The sequence below is a fragment of the Rhea pennata genome, chromosome 8, assembly GCF_028389875.1.
Source record: "Rhea pennata isolate bPtePen1 chromosome 8, bPtePen1.pri, whole genome shotgun sequence".
Taxonomy (NCBI): domain Eukaryota; kingdom Metazoa; phylum Chordata; class Aves; order Rheiformes; family Rheidae; genus Rhea; species Rhea pennata.
The window spans coordinates 19,212,026-19,229,673 of record NC_084670.1 but is presented as its reverse complement, the minus strand read 5'-3'; the positions used below and the strand labels follow the sequence as shown (position 1 = coordinate 19,229,673).

The 17,648-nt window shown below is 50.5% G+C and overlaps 2 protein-coding genes across 2 annotated transcripts in view; both read left to right on the top strand.

The window, feature by feature from the left end:
• Nucleotides 1-2,132, top strand: part of EVI5 (ecotropic viral integration site 5) — an 87,340-nt gene extending 85,208 nt beyond the window's left edge. The window contains exon 19 of the mRNA XM_062581563.1: nt 1,600-2,132. Coding sequence (XP_062437547.1) covers nt 1,600-1,725 — 126 coding nt within the window. The 3' untranslated portion in view covers nt 1,726-2,132. The remainder of the gene's footprint in view (nt 1-1,599) is intronic.
• A 5,327-nt stretch (nt 2,133-7,459) lies between these two features.
• On the top strand, nt 7,460-17,142 carry GFI1 (growth factor independent 1 transcriptional repressor). Its single transcript, XM_062581492.1, has 6 exons — nt 7,460-7,574; nt 7,674-7,880; nt 12,417-12,832; nt 12,923-13,060; nt 14,462-14,627; nt 16,741-17,142. The coding sequence occupies exons 1-6, from the start codon at nt 7,460-7,462 to the stop codon at nt 16,917-16,919; spliced, it is 1,221 nt and encodes a 406-aa protein (XP_062437476.1). The 3' UTR covers nt 16,920-17,142.
• The last annotated feature ends 506 nt before the right edge of the window (nt 17,143-17,648 follow it).

The window sequence follows — 17,648 nt, the reverse complement described above, 5'->3', positions numbered from 1 at the left end:
GAATAGAGGTGCTGCTAAAATGTTTAACTGCAGAGATTGCTAAAAATGTTAGTGGTTTTGGTTGCTTGTCAGTATGTGTGGAAGGTTGAGGATAATGCAAATCCCCTAGGAGAGTCATTAGGCTAGTCTCTGAAACTAAATTCAAAAGTCAACCTATAAAATAGTCTTCAGTCCTACCTAAGTGGAAATCACAGTACTAATTTTAATTATGGACTAACTATTGATTCCTCTGTAATTCTGTGCACTGATGGAAAAGGAAAGCCGTGCACCTGCTAATGGAATTCTGGACTTAGTTTACTGAAGTTCTAGTTCATTCAGTGAAATACTGTTATCAGTATAATTAAAAGAATATAATTTATGTAGTTCTCTGAGCATTTTTTACAAACTGAATCAAGACAGTAAAAGTCAAATAAACGTATCCAGTAGCCTTTAGCACGAAACAATGAATGATAGAATGAAAAGCACACAGTATCTGTAAATTGACTTGCAAGATACCCTCTATATAGCATCCTCTAGCTTCTTGGAACAAAGAAAACATGCTAACGCATGCATGCCTACACACATGGACACTGATTGATGTAAGTACTAGCTCCAAGATACAACAGCTTAACATCACTCCTTTCAAGGAATTAATACTGATTAGTTGACTCATTTCACAATTATAAAATACAAAAGCTATAAGCAAAAGCTATAAGGTACTCTTAGAACTGGACACTTAACTTGCATAAATTACTGAAATTTCTGGTGTTTAGTGACAATAGTAAAAATTAATTCAAAAGCAATCTCTCCTTCTGAATTAACAGAAAGGGTGACTGCTAGACTGTAAAGAAACTGAAAGTTATTTAAGATCTCACAAGAATCATTATTTTAAAACTTCCATTCATGCTAACCATGTAATTTTACGTTATAATACCTGTGTCTCCTGTCAAAACCAGGGTTTTATTGTGGCTGGGTACTCTATAAATGTGCCTTACTTAGAATGTTCACATCAGACTCCCACCTTGAGAGCTAAAATCCCTGAGACCATTTTGAACAGTCTAAATTCTGAAACTCACTGAAGCAACTTTCTTCTATTCCAAATACAGGAATGTTCTGGGACTACTCCTTGCCATTCCAAGCTGGCATCCCCCTTTTTACCCTAGCCTTCAACACCAGCTAACTTTGTCTCTCCGGTTTGTGCTCACAGTAGTCATCATTTTTTCTAACGTGCTGTGAGAGTAGCAGATGACGTTATTTGGGTTTCCCCAGAGTTCAAAAAAGTATCTATCAAAATTGCTAATTAAAGTCTCACATATTTACAGCACGTTCTTATGCCATAAAATGGTGGCGAAAAGGGTGCTAAGAAAATAACAGAAGCAATAAACAGGAATTTTTAGAATAATTAAATATTTTTAAAAAGGTGTAAGAAAATTAAAGACATTCTTCCCAATGTATGCACAGTGCGAGTTCTAGCAGCTTCTTGCAATTAAAGTGTTCTGGATAGCTGCGATTTCAGGTTCTATCACACCTAAATGTCCATGCTTATGAGTTCAATCTCTTTGCTATTTGCTCCCAATCCTGATTTCTAGCCATGAAAAAAATGTGTCTCTTCTTTTACAGACCAAGCAACTAACCTGTCAAATCCTGGTCCTCAGTCCTTCCATCACAAAGTGTTTCATCACGTTTGACCACAAAGTTCCTATCTGTATCCCATCACTTTTGTTACCTTATCTGAGGTCTTCTTAGCTCTAATAGTGATGTCAGACAGCTCCTGTAAATACAGTGCAGTGAATTGCATTGAGTAGCTCTTCAGTCTTAAGCATATGACTGCTCCCACACATGATCCCACACTAGATTAAACCCATCCTTTTATTTATCCCTCCATCTTTTGTCACTATGGGTTAATAATAATGTACTTACCATTGTATTCAGATGTATCTTAGCAAATTTTGACGTTTAACTTGGAATATTACAGGTTATTTGGGAGGAGCATTAGAGCAGCTCTATTGAAGTCCCTTACTTAAACCTTGCATGAATTCCACTTTCTGCAAACTCACAGGTGTTGCTGCTTGGCTTTTACCCATTTGGGTTTTATAATAGTATTCTCATACTTTTCTTACTGTGACAAATAATGACTGCTGCATACACAAGACCACCTTAAAGATTACTAAACTGCTGCACATAGGTCACACAAGAATACCAATAACCAAGAATAAAGACTGTCTCTTCATCCCTGTTCAGTGTGTCCACTCTGCCATGTTTCCACTCCAAAGAAGCTCCTACCTGGGATAATGGAGGGAAAGAAGCCCAGGACAGTGGATGCCAGGGGCTGCCTTCAGCCCCTGTGCATGGATTGCAGCAGCTGAAACACCTTCTGTCCCTTGTTCAATAGAGATAGCAACCCAGTGATATTTCGGAGCTACAAGATGAAATGCATGAGGGGCGATTTCCAGACAGGGGCAGAAGTCCACTAGATCCAAAAACTTCATGCATTACAGCATGAGCCTGGACCGGCAAAGCTGAGAGGGAGCAGGAGAGGAGGCAGCACGGCCGAGAGGCACAGAGGCCGCTGCCGGCTCAGGCTCTGCCTCGCGGGCGGCAGCTCCTCAGGGGAGCCCTCGGGTACGTGGCAACCACCGGGCGCCTTTGCCGGCTTCCCGGACCGGGCGAAAACGGGGAGCCTGGAACTGGGGAGAGGAGGTGGGAGAGGCGCAACTGTGAGGGGGCGTCACCTGCCCGCCCGCCGCGGGGGCAGGAGCGGCCCCTTCCCGCCGCCGCGGGCACGTGGCGCGGCGGCGGCGGCCGAGCAGCCCGCGAAGCGCCGCCCGCGCCCGGCGCCGCGAGGCGGTGCCGCAGGGCGCTCCCGCTCCGCGCGGCAGCGCCAGCGCCAGCGCCTGGCCCGCGCGGCTGCTGCCGGCAGCTCGCGCCGCGGCGGCACGGCGGGGCCGGCTGCCCGCGACGGAGGCGCCCGGGACTGGCTTTGCCCGTGGTCGGCGGCGTGAAGCCGAGCGGCAGTCACCCCGAAAGGCTTGGGGGGGGGGGGGTGCTAGGCACCAGCTGGCTTCGTAAGTCGCGTGACAGCCATTTTCATACCCGCTCTCCTCTCGTTGGAGGAAGCTGGCGCACGAAGAAACCTGATGTCTTCTCGTAGTGTCCGTGAAACCTCCACCCTTAACATGGAAGATCGCTTTGCTGAATTAAGTATCCATTTGATTCACTCCTTTGATTTCCTTATTTTCGCCGAAAGTTTTAAAACCGTTTAGGAAACAACAGTGCCGTCTCCGCGTGGGTTGTGCTTCTCCGTGATAAAGCCGCACGCGGGGCCGCGGTCGGCTGCGCTTTCCGGCGCGGGCAGCGCGTGCGGGTCCTGGAAAGGCTCTAAGCATTTTCCGCACAGAAAAATTGGCTTAAAAGGCGCAAAAGTATGTGCACTGACTTTTGTTCAAAGATGTATAAGCACGGATATGTGTTTTCTTGTATCCAGGTCATAATTGCTTATCAGCGACGATACGAATTCATAGTAATGTTTCCTGTTGCTTTCATTATAGACTGCCGAAGTGCTGGTCGAAAAGGTAATCGAAAGGCTATTAGCTCACTGCATAGGTAACCGTGACACGCTGGTTTGCTAGAAGTCACAAACAGTGAGTCAACGCAAACGCTTGCATGGAATTACACCGAGTTCTTCTAATCTGGTTATTTTTACTGATTCCAGCATTTATTTTGAAAAAATGACAGCGCGAATGATTTTCGCAGTAATCAAAAGCACAGCGAGGAGAGCGCGGTATACAGAGGCCGTAAGTAAAACTGCTGTGCCCAGCACCAGGAACTTTCCGGCACTAATGAAGGTGTTAAAGGTGATGTGTCAGTCGTTGCTTCAACTTCCTCTTGTCACTACTAAAGCACCATTTATAAAGTTGGAGTTTTTTTTCGTGGTGTTATTTGCTTGCTTCGTTAGATTTTGGGAAGTCAGGTAAACGGTATGTCCCACACAGGCTCACGAAGTGACTAATTGGTCTGTGAATACTTCTGGGGAATTGCAGAAAAGCACCTGCTCCTGCAAGCCAGCGTGCTCCGGGGCGTGAGGAGGGCTGCAAGCTGAGCCCACCTCCTGCCTTGACCAACTTCAGCCGCTCTCTGAATGTCTCTGTCGTTTCGAGGTGGGAAATGGTGTTGAACCTCGCTTCGATCACTGCAAAGCCATACTTCGGGAGCATACTTTAAGCAGCCTGGTTAAGTAGCACACTGCCGTAATCGAAAGTTAATTGCTGGAGGTCCGAGATGTCTAATATCGAAGCCCAGAAATACCCAGCCCAAACTCCCAGAACCGAAGACCTGAGCCAGATTTCCTGGCTGCATCAGGAATCTGGAAAACACGGCGTGTGTGTGCGGGGGGAGGGGGGGGAAGAGGAATAAAGCAAGACTACCCTTTTTCTGTTTGCAAAAAATGAACACGCTTCCTTCCTCGCCGCTCCCGGCCCCGCAGAGCGGGAGGGAGGGACTCCAGCTGCGAGCAGTGCGGGTTTTGGTGCCGCCCGGCGCCAGGGCAGCGGGTTCTGGCGCTGCCCGGGCAGAGAGCTGCGGTGCGGGCGCCCCCCGCGCTGCCGCTGCCGCCTTTCACTCCGGTCCGCCCGGGCCGGGCCAACTGACCCCGGAGCTCAGGCGGGGAAGGGCTGCGGGAAGCGACCGCTTCCCTCTCGCCTGGCTCTGCTCCCCTTTTGCCTTCGCGTTTGAATCACGCAAGCTGCAATAGCCTCCGTGCCCGGCTGGGGGGGAGGGGGAGGGGGCAGGAGGGAGAATCTCGCCTACCCCTTCCATATTTAACCATTACCTAAATCCGAAGGGAAATGAGCAAACCTCTAGGTTTGGGTCTTAAGGTATTTTCAGCGCTGTTGGGCGTATTTATCCCGAAAGAGTTTTCCACAACAAGTTATTTCCAGGCTAGGGGAGGTCTGCCCAGGGCCCTGCCTTAACCCCGATTGTAACACCGTGCACGTCTAGATCGCCGCGGGAGGTCTCTTCCCCCATTCCTAGGGCAGAGCGGGCACAGGGATGCTCCTCGGAGGTGGCTTGCCAGGGCTGGCGCCTGCTCCTCCATCCCCTGCCCTCTGTCTCTGTCTGTGTTGAGTCAATCTGTGTTTTGAATCTGTGACTTGTTCTCGTTGCGGAAGTTGAAGGGGATCCAAGAATAGTTCAGATAGATGTGTGTAATTTCTAGAGCAGAACCCCCAGAGAAATGAAACGCCCTATTCCAGAATGACACTTTGATGTCACTTCAGCGAGCCCTCTGAGGTGGAATACGGGAAGACATTTTCATTTAAGGAAAAATGAGAGAGAGAGAGAGAAGGGGGAACAGTGTTGATTCGTGAGGCCTTTTTTTTCTTTTTTTTTTTTTTTTTTTTTTGCAGAAGCTCCTAACGCTCAGGAAGTGGAATTTGTGGTTTAGGGGGCCGAGCTCTGAAGGAGTTGAGAGAGACAGAAAGAAAAAAAAAAAAGCCAACTCAAGCACCATTGCTCCTTAAAGGCTAAATTTAAAGTCACCCAAACTAGCAGACTGTGGCGCAAACCCCGTCTGCAGCCCAGCTTCCTTCACCCCTCCAAATGGGTAAGCGCTCTTGCTTTTCTCGCCTCGCTTGGGCATCTGTCGGCGGGCGGGGTGGGCTGGCAGCGCCCCCTCTCCTCAGATCTTCTCCAGCCCTTCGGGGCTCTCCATCGCGACGGCCGGTCCCGTTAGGACAGGCGAGCGCCGCTCGGCCCCGCTCCGGGAGGCGCCAGCGTCGCCCCCCTCAGCGGCGGCCATTAGCGGGCGCCGTCTTCGCGCCCCCTCAGCAGCGGCCGTTGGCGGGCGCCGTCCTCGCGCCCCCTCAGCAGCGGCCGTTGGCGGGCGCCGTCCTCGCGCCCCCTCAGCAGCGGCCGTTGGCGGGCGCAGGCCCCGCGTGGCGCGAAGCGCTGGCAGCAGCCGCGCGCGCGCTGCCCTGCGGCCAACGGTCCGCGGGGGGAGGGGCGGGGCAGGTGCCTGAGGCGGAGGGGCGCTCCGCGCCGCCGGGCCCCGCGGCCCTGGCACAGTGCGGGCGGCCAGGTGGCGTGAGGAGCGCGCCTTCCCACGGCTCCTGGCTCCAGCCTTGGGCGGCGAGCCCCGCCGGGAGAGCGGGGGGAGGTGGCGGCGCCTCCGCGATCTGGCTTTTGGAGGGAAAAGCGCCGCGCTGAGACGAAAACACGCGGCAGAAACGGCGTCTGCAACCTCCCAACGGTTGCTGGTGCCGTTACTGTCGGGGAGGGCGAAGCGTTATCGAGCCGCTTTGATTGCCGCCCCCTCCTCCTCCTCCTCCTCCTCCCCCCCGCTCAAGGATGAACTGAGGCGCAGGTGGGCCCGGGCGGCAGCGCTCCCACCCGCCCGCGCGGCGCCGTGCCCGGGGGCGGTGCCTCCCCGGCGGCGCGGAGCGGGTCTGGCCTAGCCCGGGCGCAGACGGGGCGACGCGCCGGCCGGTCAGGCTCCCGCGGCGCAGCGCGGCGGGAGCCCAGCGGGATGGCTTGGTCGCCGCCGCACGCGGCCCCGGTTCGGGCCGGGGCGGGCGCGATCGGCCCCTTCCCTGCTCTCCTCTTCCGCAAATGTGAGGCCACTCGAGGAGAAAAGAGAAAAAATAAAACCTCCAAAAGAACCAAATAAACGCAGTTTAAATAGGCTTTTTGCAAAGTGTCAAATCATGTCGAGGCTTAACCTCCGCTGCCTTCCAGTACTAGGCCGGGGCAGCGCCGGGTCTCCCGGCCGCTCCCCGCGGGCTCGTCGCCCCCCCCGGGAGGTTTCCCACCTCGCCTCTGCCCGCCGCGGCTTTCGGCGCCGGCAGCTGCGCGGTGCCGCGCCGCGCCGGCAGCTGCGGCCGGCGGGACAGATTCCGTTGAGTTCGTTTTCACGTTATCGCGGTTCACGCTGGATGAGAGAACCAGTCCCCCCAGCAGCAGCAGGCGCGGAGTAACTCGGATTTCGATTTAGTTCGTTGCTTTTTACCGCAGGTCTCTGTGCAGCCCTTTCGGGGGCCGGGGAACTGATCGCTCGTTTCGGGGCGCGCAGGCACCCGCGGACTTGGCGGCCGAGCTGCGGCGGCCTGAGCGCGGTGCAAACGAGCACCCCTGCCCGCGATCCCCCCGCCGTCGCCAGCCGCTGCCAGCCGTCGGGCCGGGCACTGCTCCTCGCCGGGCTGCCGGGGCGGCCGCAGCCGCGTCTGCGGGGGGCGGCGGGAGGGCGCGGAGCAGCCGCGGGGCGGCGGCCGGAGCCACCTGCGCGCCGCCACCTGGCGCGCCGCCCCCGGGCGAGCGGCCCCTCCCGGCCGGCGCCCCCGGCCCTCACCGGCGGGCTGGGCGCCTCCCCGGCAGGTCGCCTCCCCTCCGCCGCCGCCCCCCCGCGGGACACTCGGGGGTGACGCTCGCAGCCGCCGCGGCGCTGGGAGACGCAGCGCGGCCGGGGCGGCCGCGGGAGCACCCCACCATGCCGAGGTCCTTCCTGGTGAAGAGCAAGAAGGCGCACAGCTACCACCAGCCCCGCTCCGCCGACGAGGACTACAGCCGGCGGCTGGAGACGGTGCTGGCCCAGATCTGTGCAGGTAGGGGCGCCCCGGCGCCGGGGGCGCGGGGTGCGCAGGGGCCGCCGGGCGGGCCGCGCCCGCCGCTGCCCGGCACTGAGGGGCCGCCGCTCCCCGCAGACAGCAAGCTCCCCGAGGCCGGCGGGCTCTGCGGCGCGGTGCTGCCCGACGCCGGGCCGCCGCGGGGCCGCTTCTCGCCGGAGTCGCACCTCGCCGAGGCCGCCGATGGCACCTCCGAGTCGGCGCCCAGCTGCGAGGGCAGCGTCTGCGACCGGGTGTCGGAGTTTGAGGACTTCTGGAGACCGCCGTCGCCCTCCGCCTCGCCAGGTATGAGCGCGGCCCGCGGCGCCTCGCGCGGGGCGAGGCGAGCGGAGAGGAGCGGAGCGCCTGTGCCCGCGCCGCGCTGCGCCTCGCTGCGCCCCGCGCCCAGGCTGCTTTCCCAGCCCGTCCCCGCCGCTGACGGAGTAGCGGCTTCCAGTCCCACCAGGAAACTTGGGATGCCAAAGCACATCGCTTTTTTGGTTTCTGATTAATTGCTAGGGCGAAACTGTGTTTTAAAGATCCCCGCATTTGCCTACAGCGCCCAGCTGTCGGGAAGTTTAATGGATTTTTTTTTTTAACAGTAAACATATTTCCTTGGCTATCTATATAGCTGTAGTACACAGGATTGACTCTGTTTGCTCTACCTGCTAGACATTTCCCCAAACTCCCTTTCAGGATATTTCTTGCCTCTTGTCTATAAAAAGGATCTCTCCCACTTTTATTTTTTGTTTTGCTTTTCTAAAAACACGTTTATGAAAACCAGATGAAAATAATGGCGGTCAGATTTAAACACCCCAAATCCAGGAAACTCACACTTATGGCTGCAGTGCCTGTCTCTAGCTCCCTCGTCCTGCCTTTGATGTGGTTGGAGCAGTGGGAGATGCTGTCCCCAGCTTGGCGTGAATACTTATCTCGTTTAAAAATACAATGCTGTTGTTTTATAACAAAAATACGTTATAAAAATATATATAAATTTTTTTTTTACTGCCTTGGTTAAAAAGTGACGGCTGGAAAAAAGAACAATTTCTGTCTTAGCAAGGGAAAAATTATCTCAGCTTTGCAAAATGACAGCAGACACCAGCAAACAAATAAGTAGTCCTATTTCTCCACTCATTCTCCTACTTTGTCTTTATAGTATCCTTACATCTCAATGGCTTATTGTAATGATGTGGATTAGCGTTTTTAAAGACCCTCCTCCCCTTTAGAAGTCTGAAAGCCCTATGAGCGGGCATTCAAAATACAAAGCCGTATCATTACAGCCAGCCATGGGACAGTTTCAGTCCGTGCAAATGACAGACGGCACCGAAGGTGAGAATGCAGCTGTCTCTGTTTTGCTAATATTTCTGCACAAAATGTAACAGTATCTTTTTGTTGTTGTTGTGCCTAATGAATTTGGTCTGCTCGTCTTTCCCCAAATAATTACGATTTCTGAAGGGAAAATAAACTATTCTCACAAGGTGTCCAAAAGGCACGGACATGAAATGGAGCAGGTAGTTACCAGGGCTGCTCTGTCTTACCTCCCTGCTGCTCCCTTCTTCAATTACTGTGGATTCATTAGCCCCCTGCCAACCATCCCGTTACCTGGGGAAGACGTTCTGACAAAATGAGAGCAGCATCCCCAGATCCACTTTTTCCCAAGGGAGAGGGGTCCTGAAACTATCTGCTGCTGTTCACTGGGGAAAGGGATGATAAGGGACTCCCAGTCTTCGCAGGACAGAGCTTCGTTAAATGAACCTCAGGAGGGGTGCTATTACAGCGGCGTTAGATAGTCAGGCTTCTTCCCGCAGCTCTCCCCTGCCCCCCGAATCCCTGCCCTCCAGCTGACTTGCCAAAGGCAGTGTGAAGCTGGAAGTTGTGCCTTGGTCACTTCAGCAAGATGCACTGGTGAGATTTTTTTGGTTGTGTGTCTGGGCGGGGCACAGTTTCTGTGCCTCATCAGCAAGGGCAGATGAGAAACGATGTTTCTAAATCACGTTCGGACAGGGCAGATATGGGGAATAGTACTTACTACCCCTCATCCCAATGTGCAGCCTGTGCTCTTTTCACTTCTAACGTGGAGCAAAAGCCAGGTTTCAGGTCTGTCTTTGAATGCAGTGCTGCCAAACCAGGGGAATACGCACAGGCACAATAGCTTTATAGCACTGTTAACATTGTGCACGCTTTGTTGACTCCATCAGTGCAAATCACTTTGGTATTTAACCTCACTTTTTATGTATGTCTGTAGTCACACATGTTTGCTTATACAGTAGGAGCCCTGGTAGCTCTGTGCTGCGGTATATTAGGATGTCCTGAGTACTGATGCTACAGTGTTATAAGGAGCCTTTTTACTGGGTATAATGGAGTTGTCGTGCAGGGAGCATGGTGTTTTGTGGTTTGTGGAGGAGGACACCTGAATCTGTCTTTATGGTATGTGCTATTCAGTTCTGAATCATTTTGGGTGAGCCTGCCTTACCTTCAGAAAAGAACATTGATGTTTCTTTTCCCAAGGTAATCTGTTTAGGCTACACAGAATTGCTAAGAAGTAGAAGGGAGAACTTGATTCTCTCTCCCTGCCCACCACTCCAAGGACTAGACGCTGTAGACAGGCAGACACAGGAGCGTCTCTTGCCCAGCGGAATGAGAAAGTGCGAACTGCAAGTCTCCTTGACTCTGGGTACGGGGCGTGGATGACTTGAGCAAGCCCTTGGAAGCATAGTGCGAGTGGTTCACCTTACGCTTGTGCCTGTGAGGTCTCCAAAGTGTGTGAGGGGGTTGAACGAACATGGCACGCAAGCTGATCTGTGGTACAGCATATTACTTTGTCCAGTATTGCTACTTCCAAACGCTCAAAAATCAGGTCAGCCTTCCCTTCGTTCTCTGCTAACCAATTGGCTTAGAAATCAAAACTGTAAGTAATATCTGATGGATATTTTAACTCTCATATTAAAATACTGAGGGCTTATGTTTTCTTACGCTTTTATTTATAGTCTGGGCTAGAAGTGATTTTCCAGAGGGAAAAACAATTAGAACAAGAACAAGCAAACAAAGAGAAAGCTGAGGGCCTGATAAAATTGTACAGTTTCAAGAGCTAGGACTTTAAGATAGTGTCTGAGTCTTGCGATAAAATCGTGAGAGATGACAACACTGAAACTGGTTGCAAAGACACAAGATAGATGATGTGACATTGACCACAACTTTGCAGTCAGTGCAGAACAGGAAAAATCATGCTCAGCACCATGTCAGCTAATTTGATTTCATCGCTCTGTTCAGATGTCCCAGTTGGTATGTGCGCATATATTTCCAACCAAAAGACTACTGATTTCAATAGAAGAATATGAGATTCTGTTAAGATCTGAAACTGTGAAAAAGATAGGAAACAGGCAAGTCATTCAGTGCTTCATTTTCACCTCATTTCCCACTCTCTCCTTCAACCCTCAGTGACCATCTGCCTCTCCAGAGCAAAAGCCTAACACATCACGGCTTCCCTCCCTCTCTCACCTCAGGTTATCTTGGTGTGCTGAAGGCTGAGAAAACCATGGGAACTGTGAAGCTGATCAGGAATGAGAAAAGCCTATAAAACAATTGAGTGTGCAAGTTTTGATATGGTAGCCTAAGTTGTAAGGGAGGCCAATATCTCTGAAAAGGCATCAGCACTTCAACAGTTAATTAATTCCTCTTTTCCATGGTTCACGAATACATTTGTCCAATGGAGATGTTTGACTTTCAGCATGCTGCTGCTTGATGTGATCCTGAGTGCAAGCAGAGCACCTCGAGCATTAGTCAGTCTCTGGCAGAAATGGTTGGGATCTAGTACCTTGTGTTCTCAACACAACTGTGCTTTTCTCTATGCAAGACCCCCTGAGCATTTGTGCCTTTAGACGCTGAGTTTCTGCCATTGCATCTGTCTCCTGTTAAGGGCCCTCCAAGTGCAATTCCTTTTGTGGTGCCCACCACATCAGTTGGTGCCCTTGCCAAGGGGGAACCTGGTTAGAGCCAGCTGAAGCCATCTGAGCAGCTCACAGCATGTCCTGGTGGAAGCTCGCTTTGATGATGACTGAAAAGAGAATCCTTTCGTGTCTTTAATTTTTAATGCAGCCTATGCCAATGATTTTCATAATGTGTTTGTGAAGCTCAGTGTTTTGGGTGTGCTCAGCATCTTTTCTTAGGGAAACTCAGAGGAATCTGGAACAACTAGAATTTTCTTTCAGATGAGGATTGATTTTTTTTTAATTTTTTCCCCTGAAAAGTGAGGCATGGAATTTAAGCACCTTTAAAGTTGTTCCCTATTTTGATAATGCTGCAATATTATTATGGACAGTTGTGGCACCAAGTTCAGAGACGATTTGGGCATTACATTGTGCAACAAGCACCTTCTAGTTCTTTTGGAAGGGTAAATCTCGGCACACTTACTCCTTCTGGCACCTTCGTAATGTCATTTCTACAGTATGGATGAATGGGATCTACACTGGAGTTCAAACACTTGGACTGTCAGTTTTGATTCCCAGCTTGGAATGTATTAGATATACTTCTCTGAGGAGCTGCAGATAAACCAAAGGGAGTTGCAGACTGAGTTGTTCAGTATCTCAGCAGTGAGATCAACATATCCCCAACTAGGCAAGCAGAAATGGAGGTAGACAAAGTTGCTGGCTACTTTTAATAATTTGGCTGGGGCAGCAAGTGAGTAGTTAGTACTGGATGCACTGACCCTGTTGTGCAGCCTTGATGTGCAGCTGTGGCAGTGGGGAGCCTCTGGACACAAGTCGAGGTACTGAGCTGATTCTGCCCCGTGATGGTGGGTGCACTGTGAAGCACACTAATTCCCATGCCCTTGTTTCCCCACAGCCTCAGAGCGATCTGTGTGCCCATCGCTGGATGAAGCACCCCCCTTCTCAGTGCCCTTCAAGCCATATGCGTGGAGCAGCCTGGGTGGCTCTGATCTGAGGCACCTTGTGCAAAGCTACAGGCCCTGCCCGACACTGGAGCGAACCTCAGCCTTAGGGCTCTTCTGTGAGCGAGGCTCCGAGCCTGCCCTCTACAGTGCAGAGTGCAGTTCTTCCCTTGGACTTTATGGTGACTTCGGCTCCCCGGGCCCAGGGCTTTTTGAGAGGCCTCCAGCAGCAGCACCGGGACTCTATGCTGACTCACAGCCTGGGCTGCAGCAAGAGAAGGGGCCAGGTGGCATCAAAGTGGAGTCGGATCTCCTATGCCGCCCGCTGCTCATCAGTGCGGGCTCTTACAAGTGTGTCAAGTGCAGCAAGGTACAGAGCGCTTTCTCCTGTGCTGGGTACGACTCTTCCCCAGGCTCTTTTCCCTGTCCAGCTTGACCCTTGTGTGCTTTCTCCCCTCAGGTCTTCTCCACTCCACATGGCCTTGAAGTACATGTGCGCCGCTCACACAGCGGCACCAGGCCCTTTGCTTGTGACATGTGTGGCAAGACCTTTGGCCACGCAGTCAGCCTGGAGCAGCACAAGGCTGTGCACTCACAGGTGAGAGCTAAGGCAGACTGCCAGGGTGAGGGGCACAGGGCCAGGGCTGGCTGCTTGCTTGGGACTGGCACTGGAGAGGCCATGAGGGCAATCACAGGGCAGTAGATGGGCATTTAAACTGAGGAGAGGAGGAAAGCATTATAGGGCCACAATGGGTAGTCATGGGTAAAGAATACGGTGGCAAGCAGAGTAGAGAGTGAGCAGCTAGTGAGCAGCAAATTAAAGATCACAGGCTTTGTTTCCATTGCCCAGACATTGTGCATGTCTGTATTAAGCAATTGGAGTCCACTTTTGGACTCTAGATGTAACAGATAATAAAATTTTACTCTCAGGGCTGGAAATTGTAGTGGGGGTATGGACTTTTTTAAGAGCTGTAGAAGCTCACTATGCTTTCCTTTGACTCAGGTCTCCTCACTCCTCCTCCTCCTCCCCCAATTCCCAAAGAGGTGAATCTTCCCTTGTTTGTAGTCATTCTGTCTATGCTGGGAACATCTGAACGCCCAGGCAGGTATAGAGCACAGACTTCACCCGTCTCGACACTCTCTGAGTCACACACCAAAAGAATATGGTAGTTAATTTTGGTAGGATTTGTAACATTTTCCACCTGCTGATATTGTGCCATATTTCCCCTTCACCCACCCACTTGGCCTGGCAAATCTTCCTTCCTCAGATTGGTTTTGGGAGGATAGAGTTACAGTGATGTTTGTTTGCTAACTGTTTTATTTACAAGGGCATGAGTGTGCAATGGCAGAGTACACAATGAGGGGAAATATGTCATCACCCATTAAATAAGCAGCGCTGCATATTAAAGCCATGGAGGGGAGAACATTTCAGCGAGAGTGCATAAAAAGCCAAATAAAGTAAAATGATTTGTGTGAAAGCATAGCAGGAAGAGGAGGGTGCGATAGGAGTGTGATGGGAGTTGAAGGACGGAAGGAAGATACAAGTTTATGGTGGAAGAGAGTGATGAGGAAAGGAGGGGGAGACAGCAAAGTCTTAATGCATTTAGTTTGATTTGTCAAAAAGGTTTTTGCTGGATGCCTTGGGCTGTGGCTGTTGGGTTCCGAGTGGAGTGATAATGTCTTGAGCCCCTGTTGAAAAGTGCAGGCAGGCTCTGCCTGGTTGGGGCTGTTCCCACTTGGCCGTTCCTGCGGTCAGGAAGGGGCATTCAGTTAAATCTCTGCGAGGAGTGGGGCACAGCACTGGGAGAGGGTGCACTATCTTTTTTACCATGTGTCACTGCCATGCTTGAGTTAATGTCTCTTCAGGCCTCTCCAGCTATCTGGAGGAAAAAGTGCTTCGTAAGGCAAAAGGGGCAACACCGATGGGCTGCCTGGTGGTTTGCTGCAGTAGGGTCTCCGGCATGGTGTAACATGCATGTGTTTGGGTTCCTCTCTGCAGGAACGCAGCTTTGATTGTAAGATTTGTGGCAAGAGTTTTAAGAGATCTTCCACCCTCTCCACCCACCTTCTCATCCACTCGGACACCCGGCCCTATCCTTGTCAGTACTGTGGGAAGCGTTTCCACCAGAAATCTGATATGAAGAAACACACCTTCATTCATACAGGTCAGTTCTGCAGATGCTGGTGTTTAGCCCTTTCTGTGGAGGCTGGTCTCTGGGGAGAAGTCTCTGCAGCAGTCCATTCCTCCTCAGCTGGGACAGTACATGCATCTCCCAGTGCTTCTCACTACCTTGCTGCAGTTTGTGCTATCTGAGCTCTACTTGTGCAAAGGAGGAGGATTTGAATGTGGTTTCATGAACCACAGCTGCTAAATAACCAAAATCCTCGCAATCCAATCAGTGTTTCCTTAATAGGATCCACCATTGTTTATTCAAAGCGCTTTTCTGTAAGATGATTTCTAGAGTATTATATTCATGTGGCCTTGATTGCCCCTGGAAAATGACAGGTGAATTTGAGTGCAGCATCTCCATTTGCTGGCCCTGCCAGTTTACAATAGGAACCACAGGAGCCTCCTCCTCTAGATCAAACACTAAACTGGAGGGCCCAGGGTCCAACTCTTAGTCTAAATATTTGTTCAGAGTTTGATTGTCTGCACTTCCACCCGGACCTTCCAAGCAAATGGCTGCAGTTTGATGCAGAATGGAAGGAGAGGTGCAGAGTTATCAAATTTCCTTGTCAGTAATAAACATGGAACTAATAAAGTGCAGGTGAATCACTGAAGGAAATTGTTTTTAAAATACTGTTCGGTGAGAAAGCAGGTTTATCAGAGCTCTTCAAAAGTAAATCTTGCCTTTCAAACCAGCACTATTGACTTTTAAAGTAATGAGAAATGCATGACCTGTGTGAATATAGAAACATTTGTAGGCACAAAATAATAACTCTGCTGGTCAAAGTCAAGGTTCAGATGACCAAAATTCTGTTTCCTGACAGTGACCAGTAGCAGATATCAAAGGAAGAATATAAAAATAACCAACATGTAAGAAAGAGAGCATTATAAATAAAGCTGCTTGGTATGAAGTATTTTATCATAAGCAGTGAAAAATAAATGTAACTTATAAAGGTTCCCCACCAGATGTTTGCTGAATGAAACTGAACTATTTAGGAAGTAAAACAAAAAGTATTTGCCTGGTAACTTTTTCAAATGAGGCTTGGTGAAGTAAAATTTCAGCTAAATTCTGAATTAGACAAAAATACTATTTTGATGCGAGATCAGAAACTGCCCCTGGACTTTTAAATTTCTAATATAAAACTAGGTCCTTAACTGAATCAGAAATCCCTTTCCTATGCAACATATTCTTGTGGACTGAGCCTCCAATGCATTTTATATTACCTTATGTTTTTAAAAGCCTGATTTTCAAATGCGCAAAGAGTGCTTGTTGCTCCAGCTGAAGTTAGTGGGCTCTGCAGGTGCAAAGCCACTCTGAAATCAAGCTTGGAAAGATACACGTGTTCTGTGGTTGGGGTTCCCTTTTATCTGTTATTTAGTAATAAACAATGTGAAAATGTGCTGAGAGCTGCCCCCCATGGGTGCCAGTGTGAGTTTTGCCACTGATCACTCTATAGGAGTTCAGAAGTTGGATTTATTCCCGTTCACTTGATTTGTCTGCAGGAGGACTTTAGGGTTGGCTCGGGATGACCCTGCTGGCATTCCAGGGTGAGGAATGGAGAGAAGAGTGGATCTCTGGATGAACCCTATCCTTCATTGTTCACTCGAGGGACTCTTACTTCCCTTGGGGCCAGGCACCAGCTCACTGGGTCTAGCTTAACAACTGCCATCTATTTATCCCACCTGCCCCCATGGTGATGCTATAATAATATCAGGCAGTCAGCATGGCCTGGGGTCTCTCCAAGGATTCCTGATGTTTCTAGGACGCAAAGCTAGTTTAAACCACATAGAGCCCATGCAGCTAAATAACGGGTTCATATGTTACAGTGTCCTGGGAGCACTTTGCACTTCACACTGCTCCCAGGACTAGATGAGACAATGCTGGTACAGCCAGGTCCAGGACTGCTCAGCTGCAGAGAAGGCTCAGCTTTGGCTTTGAGGCTCCCCACTGCATGTTTTTTAGCAAGAATGACTCGCTTGAGGATTACAGAGGAATCACTTTGATTAACTCTGAGGCCCAGAGTGCATTTCCTGTGTTCTGAGTGCCTAGGCAGGACATTGCATTTTTCACTCCCTTTTTTTCTCTCCTCCCCACCCCCATCTTCCTGCAGGTGAGAAGCCCCACAAGTGTCAGGTGTGTGGAAAAGCCTTCAGTCAGAGCTCCAACCTCATCACCCACAGTCGGAAGCACACAGGCTTCAAGCCCTTTGGCTGTGATCTGTGTGGCAAAGGTTTCCAAAGAAAAGTGGATTTACGGAGACACCGGGAGACACAGCATGGCCTGAAATGAGTCCCTGCTGCAATACAGAAAGCACCTACAACACTATGAGAACAGACTCCCTTGGCTTCCCCACTCAACCTGAGCCCTGTCTGTAGCACAGACCCTGGCATTAGCTTTCTGACCAGGAGCTTAGAGGGAAAAGAAGAGAACAGGGTCATGCATTGAAAGCTCAACCTGAATGACTGTGAGAGCAGAAATTAAAGGCTGAGGTTTTTCTCTCTCTCTCTCTCTTTCTCTCTTTCTCTTTCTAAAATAACACTGGAAAATAAACCTTTGAGATATGAAGCCTGTTTCTCCAAATATGGATAAGCTACCAAATATATGTGAGCTGGAAAATGTTTCACCCATGGCCAAGATGAACCACCTGAAGTTTTCAGTATCTTGAATTGCCTTGCAGGGAAACATGGATGTAACGGTGTTTACATGATAATTACACAGCAGTCAGTAAGTGGTGTAGGGAGTGCTTGCCTTTGTTGAGTTTCAGTGCTGAGTGGCTTCACTCTTGGTTTCCTGTCAGGAAGACTTGGACTAGAGGACTGAGCTGTGCAGTTTGATATCTTGTTGCTTTTGAAGCCAAGATACCAACTTGGGGGTAATCCTGCTCTCACTTATTCTGGCATAAATCAGGAGTTGCATTGACACAGGGAGGCCCTTTAATCCTTCCAGAGCTGTTTCTCTCTTTCTGTATATGCAAGGCCTGGATGTGTGAGCGTATGTTTGAGGCATGGAGCAATTACT

Coding starts and splice junctions, on each gene's coding strand:
- GFI1 (XM_062581492.1), top strand. CDS start 7,460: ATGCCGAGGTCCTTCCTGGTGAAGAGCAAGAAGGCGCACAGCTACCAC. Junction 12,833..12,922: donor AGTGTGTCAAGTGCAGCAAG/GTACAGAGCGCT, acceptor TTCTCCCCTCAG/GTCTTCTCCACTCCACATGG. Junction 13,061..14,461: donor ACAAGGCTGTGCACTCACAG/GTGAGAGCTAAG, acceptor TCCTCTCTGCAG/GAACGCAGCTTTGATTGTAA.